The following is an 11,066-nucleotide window of genomic DNA, read 5'->3' on the forward strand; positions in this document are numbered from 1 at the left end:
TTTCTCTCTCATCGATGTTTCTAACTCTATCCCTCTCCCTTCCTCTCTGTAAAAGAATCAATAAAATATATTTTTTTAAAAAATATATAGATAACACTGAATTACATTATTCAGGGATACCTATTTGGATGGTGAAGATATAAAAGCATGAAAGTGGCGTCTAGACTAAAATGGATTCTGAGAGCGGTAGGGGCTGTGATCAGAAAGGGGAAGGGAAGGGCTTTTGAGATGCTGGCAGTTTTTCAAATTTCTTGACCTGGTTGTAGTTACATGGTTGTTCACTTTGCAATAATCCTTTAAGCTGGATAGTTCTGTGCATGTGTTTTTCTAAATGTCATAGAGCCTATAAAAAGATGAATTCTACGTGTGATGCAGGTGTTTTATGTATTCATATATTCTTTTATCTAATAACTAGCGGCCAGGTGCATGAATTCGTGCACCGGTGGGGTCCCTCTGGGTGGCCTGCAGCTCCTTGCTCATCCCAGCTCCACTGTACCTGCCGCGGGCTCGTGCCCAATCAGTCCCAGTCGGGAGAGGCTCATGTTGCTGCATCAGCACTTGCCAGCCATGAGCCCTGCGTCTGGCCGCCCCCTCCAAGGGGAGTGGCCTGAGGGATCAGGCTGAAACTGGCTCTCTGACATCCCCCGAGGGGTCCCGGATTGCGAGAGGGCAAGGCCAGGCTGAGGGACCCCACCGGTGCACCATCAGCAGGCTGGGGGACCGTGGGAGGGCTCCAGGGCATGTCTGGCCCATCTTGCTCAGTCCTGATTGGCCGGACCCCAGCAGCAAGCTAACCTACTAATCGGAGCATCTGTCCCCTGGTGGTCAGTGCGCGTCATAGCAAGTGATTGAGCAGCCTTAGCATGTCATTAGCATATTATGCTTTGATTGGTTGTTCAGTTCTGCCGTTCAGTCTATTTGCCTATTACTCTTTTATTATATAGGATTCTACTTCTAAAAGCTTATTTTGAGGAAATAAAGCAATCAGGTGTGAGCAAGTAATTATAAGAATATTGTTAATTACAACATCATTTCTAACACGGAAACATGGAAAACAGTGGAAATAGCCAACAACATGTCCCAAGAGGGAAATTATTAAATTAAATATGGCACATGCATAAAGTTTAGACATCTTAATACAGCCATTAACATGTTGTACCTAAAATATTTAATGGTGTAGCAACATGCTTAAAATTATTAAATGAAAAGAACCAGGAAACAAAATTGCATATATAAAATGATCTCAATTTAGTGCAACTGTGATAATGAGTGTAAGTACAAGGAATGTCCTGAAATGCTCACTGTGATTAACTTTTGCAAATGGTATTATTTTTGTCATTATAGTTTTCCATAATTTCTAAGTTTGTATAAAGTGTGTGTATTGTAAAGGTTGTCAACACTAAAAACTGCTTATAATTTTCATTTTTAAATTAACAAACTACTTATTTTAAATAAAAGACAGTAAATGGAATCTTCTGCCTATTTTATGTGTACATATTAGTGGTTGAAGATCAGCTTTCATATACAAAAAAATTACCAGAGTGACAACTTCAAATACATTTCTAAGACAGCAGGCATCAGAATGTAGTTTGTTTTTAAATATAGCATTTAAAGCTTAAAATCTACTATATACTATAACACCCCAAGCTAAGATTTGTTTTATACAAAAATTGGGACACCTAAAAATTTTTAAATGGATGTCAAAATCATACAGTAATTATAGTTAAAAGTTAAAAAAAAACCCAAACTCTGCAATTATTTTTATAGGTAATTATGTGTTGCTTGCAGATCTAGGAATTTATCAACTCAAAACCCTTCTATTTATCTCTATTTTCATTTGTGCAGAAAAAAGTTAACATAGCAGGCCTAAAGTGCTATCTTTTAAAAATATATATATTTATATTAATTTCAGAGAGGAAATGAGAGGGAGAGAGAGAGAAACATCAATGATGAGAGAGAATCATGGATCGGCTGCCTCCTGCACACCCCCTAGGGGATCGAGCCCGCAACGTGGGCATGTGCCCTTGACTGGAATCAAACCCGAGTCCCTTCAGTCTGCAGGCCGATGCTCTAACCACTGAACAAAACCAGCCAGGGCAAGTGCTATTTTTTGAAAAGCTTGAAAGCCTCCTTCCAAGGTTGGCTCTTGATTGGCATCTGGGAATTTGGAGGACTTCCTCCCCTCCTAACTGAAAAGTGGGGCTCACTGTGTCTAAAGCATTTTGTACAAACCGTGTGATTTATCCTGAACACCTGCCTTCTTTCTAGGAGTCTGGAATTTGGTATGTGCCAGGGAGGGGGTGCCTGCATGACCAGCTCCCCATAAAACCCTGGGGTGCCGAGTCTTCAATGAGCTTCCCTGGTTGGCAACAGACCCTTGGAGCTTGTGCCTGGCGACCCTGAACTTCAACCTGTGCCCCCTTTCCTTTTGCTGACTTTGCTTTATAGTCTTTAGCTGCAATAAATCATAGCTGTCAATATGACTCTATGGTGAGACTTCTGAGTTCTCTCAGTGAATCATCAAAGCTAGGGGTGACCTGGGGGACCCCTGACATCCAGTTCTTAAAACTAAAATGCAGCTAAACATTTAATAGAGTGGTAAAGCTAGTCAAGAGAAATGTTTAATTTGAAAATGTTTGTAATGTTCCAGAAGTTTTTTCTTGCCACTAGTATTTATCAAAGGCCTACACAGGCACCCAGCTACGCCCCATCAGATATCTTATTGAATTACCGTATCAAGTTTCTAATGTTTACCAGGACCAAACACGACTTCCCAACCACTTCCCATTACCCAGCACTTAAGCAGCATTCAATAAACACGTGCTGAATGAATGAATGGCCGTTTATATCATTACCCATAAAAACAAAAAACCGAAGTAGATCAGACTAGCTCCAATATGTACACATAAAATATCTACACATCTTCATGTAAATTAAAATGATACAGGCCGGATTTTTCTTGCTTGATATGAAAAAATACATTTTCCTCTAAGTGGCAAGTTTGTCGATAAATACTAATCGATTCTACTCTATCAAGTAGAAATGAATTCCACAAAAACTCCCATCCCAAGCGTAAACACCAGACCGAAAGAAAATTAACTAAAATAACAAATAAAAGCGCCTTCGGTCTATTTATCTCTGTTGTGAGCTCAAAAATACAAACTGCTAATATTGTTTTAAAACATACAAACTACTGTTTTCATGTCAGACGTCTGAAATCCATATTTAATTACTGTAAAACTCTCCCCGTGGTCTATGTAATCATTCTATAATAAGGTAATTGATATTCCTTGGCTAGCCAATTTAGGATTTACAGCTTAACTCAAGTATCAGACACTACTAAAGACAAACTCAGATGTGTGACTTAGAAATACACATGTAATCTAGGGTGTGTGTGTGACACAGTACAGCCCTGTCTTTACATTTGAACCTACATTTTAAAATCTGTTTCAGCACATTGCTATAGATAAGTGTAATCCCAAAGCCACGGATATAATGCAGACGTATGTAGGTTTCCAACAAACCATGTGTGTTGGGAAAAAGACAACATGGTGTCTGAGTAGTGTGACCCCTACTTTAAAGGTCAATCATCTCTTGACCTCCTGCTTCTGGACCCACATTTGTTGAAACTGAGTATCTAGGGGTGGGGACTGGGTGGGTACATGTTTGTTTCACAAACTCTGCTCAGGACTTTCCAATGCTGAATTTTGAAGTCTACTGCTCTGATCTTTCCCAGCCTTAAAATTCTGGTTCAGCGAGTTTCTGTATTCGAGCATGCTTTAAACGGATAAACCATTTGTAATATAGTGGGTATATTACAGGATTTTCTAACATGATTAGGCCATATAATTTCATGACTTCAGTTTAGGAAAAACCAGGGACAGATGGTTATAGATACTGTGGCAAAGACAGATATAGATATCATAATAGGAACTCACTGAGCCCGGCCAGCGAGGCGGCTCAGTGGTTGAGCGTCGACCTATGAGCCAGAAGGTCATGGTTCGATTCCAGTCAAGGGCACATGCCCGGGTTGTGTGCTCCATCCCAGGTAGGGGGCGTGCAGGAGGCAGCTTATCAGTGATTCTGTCTCATCATTGATGTTTCTATCTCTCTCTGAAATCAATAAAAATATATTAAAAAAAGAGAAATTCACTGATAACCCAAATATATTGTTTGGTTTAGCAAAGTCAACTGAGCTTACTTCATTTGTTTCCCCTTCCTTGTCCACTCTGTATGGGTAGGGATCCATATTATGCAGAATTTGAGCAATGAGCCCCTGAGTGCTGGAGGTAATTAATTCTATTCTGTTGCCAGAACTAATTGTGGACTAGCTCCTGGACGCGCAGCTAGATAAGCAATCTCTTGCCTCGCCAGTAGGTGGAGCCGCACACAAACTCACTGCTTTGCTCTTTGATCCACGGGACCTTAAATCTTACAATAATGAATGGTTTTGATTGTCTGTTTGCTTTCAACCCAGGAGATCAGAGAATGCAAAACACTTGGGTGAATTTATGAAAAAGCATGACACAGAATTTTATATTTCTATTTTGTTTCTGATCCTTTTGAGAAATAACGAAGTAATTTGACCTACGGGTTTATAATTTACTTCCAGATCCCTAGAGCTAATAAAACACTTCTAAATTTAGAAATAGGTCCTTTAGAATTCATGTTCAATCAGGGGAAACTGAACATCAATTGAATATATATTAAGGCATTATGATTGATTTTGCTAGATGCGATAATATTGTTTCGGTCATTTAAAAAAAGTAATACTGCCCTAGCTGGTGTGGTTCAGTGGATAGAGCGTCGGCCTGCAGACTGAAGGGTCCCAGGTTTGAATCCGGTCAAGGGCATGTACCTTGGTTGTGGGCACATCCCCAATAGGGAGTGTGCAGGAGGCAGCTGATCGATGTTTCTCTCTCATCGATGTTTCTAACTCTCTATCCCTCTCCCTTCCTCTCTGAAAAAAATCAATAAAATATATTAAAAAAATAAAAAAGTAATACTGTCAGAAGTACAAACAGGAGAACTTACAGTTGAAATGACACTGCTTAGAAATCTCCAAGAGATACAAGAGACAGTAGTAAAGGTAAGTAGGAAAAGAATAGCACAATGTTGCCAATGGTTGAAGCTGGGTGACAGGTACACTGACTTTCATTATGGTATTCTCTTTATTTAAAAGTTCCCCAAAAAGGTAAAAAAATTTCAAATGGAAATTCATGTTCTAGCGATTTGGGTTAACACTGGGACCAGGTGTTATTGGGACTGGAAAATAGGCAATTTTATTTTATTATTTATTTAGTTATTTAATATGTTTTTACTGACTTCAGAGAGAGGAGGGGAGAGGGAGAGAGGAAGAGAGAGAGGGGGAGAGCGAGAGAGCGAGAGAACGAGAGAGAGAGAGAGAGAGAGAGAGAGAGAGATCAATGATGAGAGAGAATCATTGATCGACTGCCTCCTGCACGCCCCTTACTGGGGATCGAACCTGTAACCCAGGCATCTGCCCTGACTGGGAATTGAACCGTGACCTCCTAGTTCATGGGTCGATGCTCAACTACTGAGCCACACTGGGTTGGCATATGCAATTTTAATGAGGTCTCCTCTCAGTATAGAGCCACTGATGAATTACGTCAGTCAACTGAATCATATAAACTGAGCTACATAAAATCTCATTCAGATTCAACGCTGAGAAACTAACACTAAGCCGTACCGAAAACAGTACCTTAGAGCTATGGAGCACGTTACCATTTTATAAAAAGGAAATTCACAGAGTTTTCCCACCGAGTTCTCATAACCTTATGAAGATTTATTTAAAGGTAAGACACTTCGTCTCTAAAAGACTTGGCCAAAGTCACATAATTAATACAAGGGACATAGTTGGGAGAGTAAAACAAGTTCTATGACACCAAAGACCATTTTACCTTTACTGGCACTTAGATCCTTGTGACACAAACAGCAGGCAGGATGAAATTTCAGCACATTTTTATATTTGGCTTTCTATGCTCATTACTTTATAGTATATGATAAAACTGATTTTTTCGTTTCCTCAGTGAATAAAAATGTGGACAGAAACATATTTCTTGAATAAAGAATAAAATTTAAACAGAGAAAGTGATTAAAAGGATTATAATATCCCCCTGGCCGGTGTGGCTCAGTGGTTGGGGCGTCATCCCGTGCACCGAAAGGTGGCCGGTTCAATTCCCAGTCGGGGCATGTGCCCAGGGTATGAGTTTGATCCCTGGTCAGGGTGCATGCGGGAGGCAGCCAAGCGATGCTTCTCTCTCCTCCCCTTCCTCTCTCTAAAACCAATTAAAAGGGGAAAAATAGAATTATAGTATCTTAAAAGAGGTCCAGTCCATCCCCTTGGATGGCCCAGCTTCAGCGCAGTGTTTCTAGTGGAGAAGGCATGTTCTGTGGGACAGTGAGTCTATTCATCAGAGGCCTTCTTTGCTTAGAGGTGACATCTACCCGCCATTTGTTTTCTTTTGTTGTTTGTTTGTTTTTTCAATATATATTTTATTGATTTTTCACAGAGAGGAAGGGAGAGGGATAGAGAGCTAGTAACATCGATGCAAGAGAAACATCGATCAGCTGCCTCCTGCACGCCCCCTACTGGGGTTGTGCCTGCAACCAAGGTGCCCTTGACCGGAATCGAACCTGGGACCCTTCAGTCCGCAGGCCGACGCTCTACCCACCACTGAGCCCCAGTTAGGGCTACCTGCCATTTGTTGATTCTAGTTATAACCCTGACCCTGCACTGAATAACCCTAGAACCCTCTTACAGAGGACAATCTTTCAAATCACTGAAGGCTTCCATTATGTTCTACCACGGGCTTCTGCCCTGAGGACTCTTTTAGCAAAAAAAAAAAAAAAAAAAAAAAAAAAAAGATTCTTGGCCAAGGAACGCCTCCCAATCTTTTCAATTGCCTTTCCATGCCAGTGATCTTTGAACTGGGACCTGAGTCTCTCTCTGGTACCCAGTCGTTCCCAGGGACAAGGGGATTTTTAAGGCAGTCAATTTCCCTATCTGCCTTTTCCATGATTTGGTCTGAGAACAAGTGTGTGGTCTGCTGATTGTCCTTTAACGTCTGCGCTCACAGGAACCCATCTCAATGGCCAAACCACTCACCTACCCTGAGAAGTCTACCTCGCTTCTAAGAGACAACTGGGGAATGGGATGCAAATCTCCTGAGGGGAGTAGAGAACCTTGAGAGTAAAACAGAGAACGTAAGAAAGGGGAGCCCAGCCGGTGTGGCTCAGTGGTTGAGCATCAAAGCAGGAACCAAGAGGTCACCGGTTCAATTCCCAGTCAGAGCACCTGCCCGGCTGCAGGCTCAATCCCCAGTAGGGGGCGTGCAAGAGGCAGCCAATCGATGATGTTTCTCTCTCATCACTGATGTTTCTCTCTCATCATTGATGTTTCTCTCTCATCATTAATGTTTCTCTCTCATCATTGATGTTTCTATCTCTCTTTTCCTCTCCTTTCCTCTCTCTCTAAAAACCAATAAAAACAGATTAAAAAAAAAGCAAGGGGAGAGCTACCTTATTTCATCCAGACAATATAATCATGGCAAAGCCTGGCCCATTTTAGAACGAGAAATCAATAGCAACATGATTGTCACAGAGATGTCTATTCGCACTTGAAGTTTCTTTGAAAAAATGAAGTCAGATTCTTTTCTGTCAGACAGAAATTGAGAAAACGGGGCGGCTCTACAGTTGTTTTTTTTTTTAAAATATATATTTTATTGATTTTTCACAGAGAGGAAGGGAGAGGGATAGAGAGTTAGAAACATCGATGAGAGAGAAACATCGATCAGCTGTCTCCTGCACACTCCCCACTGGGGATGTGCCTGCAACCAAGGTACATGCCCTTGACCGGAATCGAACCTGGGACCCTTCAGTCCGCAGGCCGACGCTCTATCCACTGAGCCAAACTGGTTAGGGCGGCTCAACAGTTTTGAAGAAAACATATTTAAAGGAATATACGAAACTGAAAATTACAAACTCACAACAAAAGTTGTTATATATCAACTTAAGATTATGTGAGGAGGACCTGGCTGGTGTGGCTCATTTGGTTGGGCGTTGTCCGGGCATCACCCTGTGAACCAGGAGGTCACTGGTTCGATTCCTGATCAGGACACATGCCTGGTTTGCAGGCTAAATCCCCAGTAGGGCGTGTGCAGGAGGCAGCCGATCAATGTTTCTCCCACTCCCTTCCTCTTTCTGAAAAATCAATAAACTGCCCTAGCTGGTGTGGCTCAGTGGACAGAGCATTGGCCTGTGGACTGAAGGGTCCCGGGTTTGATTCCAGTCAAGGGCACATGCCTGGGTTGCGGGCTTGATCCCCAGTGTGGGGCGTGCAGGAGGCAGCCAATCCATGATTCTCTCTCATCACTGATGTTTCTATATCTCTCTCCCTCTCCCTTCCTCTCTGAAATCAATAAAATATATTTTTAAAAAATCAATAAGCTTATTAAAAAAATCAGTGAGGAGGTACACAGTTTTCAAAATTCTTTCAGTGGGTTTGCCAACAAAGGTTTGGAAGGCTGTGACTCTATGACAGAATTTCTAGGCTCTTTCCCGCACTGGTTATCTGCTTACTACGAAGATGCGGGAGGAATGAGCAGTACACAGCACAGCGGGAGTGTGGTTTGCTTCTGAATACTATGTACTGGTAACTAGTCTAGTCAAAGGTTCCACTCAGGGCTGTTTAGTTGCAACAACTAAAACGTTCACATCCTTTTCACCTAAGCACTTCCAACCAAAGCCACAGTGAACTCGCACCTACAGCTTTGCATGCATGTGTTGATATTAAATTAGGCCTTAAATGTCATCGGCTGCTTTGCTGCAAACTTGTGAAATATTTTCAAATTCTGATCTGGAGAGTCAATGTATGAGCGAACCCTCTGTGGGAGTAGCTTTTGACCCAGTTCCCAGTGATCGCTGCCTCCTGGTATGCACGCCCTTGCGCAATCTCTTCCCCTCGTGTGTGGGCTGGATCCAGTGCCGTGTTTCTAACCAACAGAATATGGCAGGAGGGCTGCTGAGTGATTTCTGCGATTAGGTTACAAGATTGACTTCAGTTTTTTTTAACGTATATTTTTATTGATTTCAGAGAGGAAGGGAGAGGCGGAGAGAGCTAGCAGCATCAGTGCTGAGAGAGAATCATCAATGATGAGAGAATCGTGGATTGGCTGCCTCCTGCACGCCCCCTACCGGGGATGGAGCCCTCCACCCGGGCATGTGCCCTTGACCAGGAATCGAACTGTGACCTCCTGGTTCATAGGTCAATGCTCACCCACTAGGCCATGTGGGCCGCTCTTGACTTCAGTTTAGTTCATACTCTTGTCCAATTGCTTGCTCGCCCTGCTGCAGCCAGCTGCTATGCTGTGAGCTGCCCCATGGGAGGAGGACCCGGTTACAAGGAGCCTGGGGCGGATCAGGCCAACAGCTCCCGGGGAAGGAAGGGCCGCAGTCCCAGAGCCTGCTGCCAGCAGCCGAGTGAGTGAGTTTGGAAGCAGCTCTATCCCCAGTGGAGCCTTCAAATGACTTCAGCCCCGGCAACTCCTGGATTACTACCCTGCGAGAGACCCTAATCAAAGTCACTGATTAGAACTTGAACAGAAGAGGGATGGCGTCCCATAAAGGATATGAACTCCAGACACAATCATCCGAGCAGCTGTAAAATCACCCAGCTGTCCCAGCCTCAGCCCGCATTTCTCCATCTTATTGACAATAATTGTGTGAGAAATGTGTCCAGGGGCGGATTGAAATCAAGATACACTGTGATCTGCTGACTTTCCTTGTGATGCTGGCGATTGTATCAAATGAGGAAGTGAAGTGTGTTATCACTCTTTAGTTGCTAGCGAGGCTGGCTACATGGAGGCTTGCACTGCCTTCCCACTCCTCCTCACTAAGACTCCTATGACCCGAATGTTCTATTTTGGGGCCTCCTATCTCTCTGAACTCTTGCTTTTTAAAGCCTCTTCTGCAAAGAATGCTAAAAATGTGAGGGGAACTAGACAGGACCAACTTCTGCTCCCCCAGCACTGCGAACCTTAAGATGAGACCACGCTGCTTCTCTCACTACTTCAGGTCTTTCTAAAGCAGTGGTTCTCAACCTTCTGGCCCTTTAAATACAGTTCCTCATGTGGTGACCCAACCATAAAATTATTTTCGTTGCTACTTCATAACTGTCATGTTGCTACTGTGATGAATCGTCATGTAAATATCTGATATGCAGGATGGTCTTAGGCGACCCCTGTGAAAGGGTCGTTCAACCGCCAAAGGGGTCGCGACCCACAGGTTGAGAACCGCTGTAAGAGATGAGTTCACAACTATTTTTCAATTTTAAAAGAAGGTATTAGCGTTATCCTAAACCAATGTGGCTAAAAACTTTAACCCTTAAAAAAAGACAGAATGTACACTCACAATTCAAAGACCATGTAAAGCATTCCATCTGAGCTATATGTCTCCAATAACTCTACAATGTGGGGATGCTTCAGCATGTGACAGATACTGGCTTCCCGCTTTAGATCTGAAAAACAAACACACAACACACTTTGTTAGGTAGGAACCAAAGACAATCAGAGTGAATAATGAATGAATGGATATGATCTATGGTAACATGAAGACTTCTCTAACTACAGAGATGAAATCCCCCATTTAAGCTAAGCCTAACTTTTCACCCTTTACAATCTTTGACACTATAACTTTTCTATGTCTTCTGCCACCTTAAATCTATATACATTATAGAGACGGCTATTAATTTAAAAAAAATGTAGATAGCACAAATGAATACATTCCCCAAACTCTTAAAATCAAGTTTTGAAATTCACAATTCTTTCTTAATCTGCTAATAAGTAACTCAATTTGCTGTTTTAAATTTAACTTCTTTTTCTTAGTTTTCCCTAAAATGGATAAGAATATGTTGTCTATTCTTTAGCCCCGTGGTCGGCAAACCGCGGCTCGCGAGCCACATGCAGCTCTTTGGCTCCTTGAGTGTGGCTCTTCCACAAAATACCACGTGCGGGCGCGCACGTACAGTGCGACTGAAACTTCGTGGC

General features: G+C 42.5%; 1 protein-coding gene across 1 annotated transcript in view; it reads right to left on the reverse strand.

Moving 5' to 3' along the window:
- CASK (calcium/calmodulin-dependent serine protein kinase (MAGUK family)) overlaps positions 1-11,066 on the reverse strand; it is a 247,896-nt gene that overhangs the window by 169,417 nt on the left and 67,413 nt on the right. The window contains exon 3 of the mRNA XM_014528878.1: positions 10,432-10,537. Coding sequence (XP_014384364.1) covers positions 10,432-10,537 — 106 coding nt within the window. The remainder of the gene's footprint in view (positions 1-10,431; positions 10,538-11,066) is intronic.

The sequence above is a fragment of the Myotis brandtii genome, unplaced genomic scaffold (assembly GCF_000412655.1).
Source record: "Myotis brandtii unplaced genomic scaffold, ASM41265v1 scaffold657, whole genome shotgun sequence".
NCBI classification, from domain to species: Eukaryota; Metazoa; Chordata; class Mammalia; order Chiroptera; family Vespertilionidae; genus Myotis; species Myotis brandtii.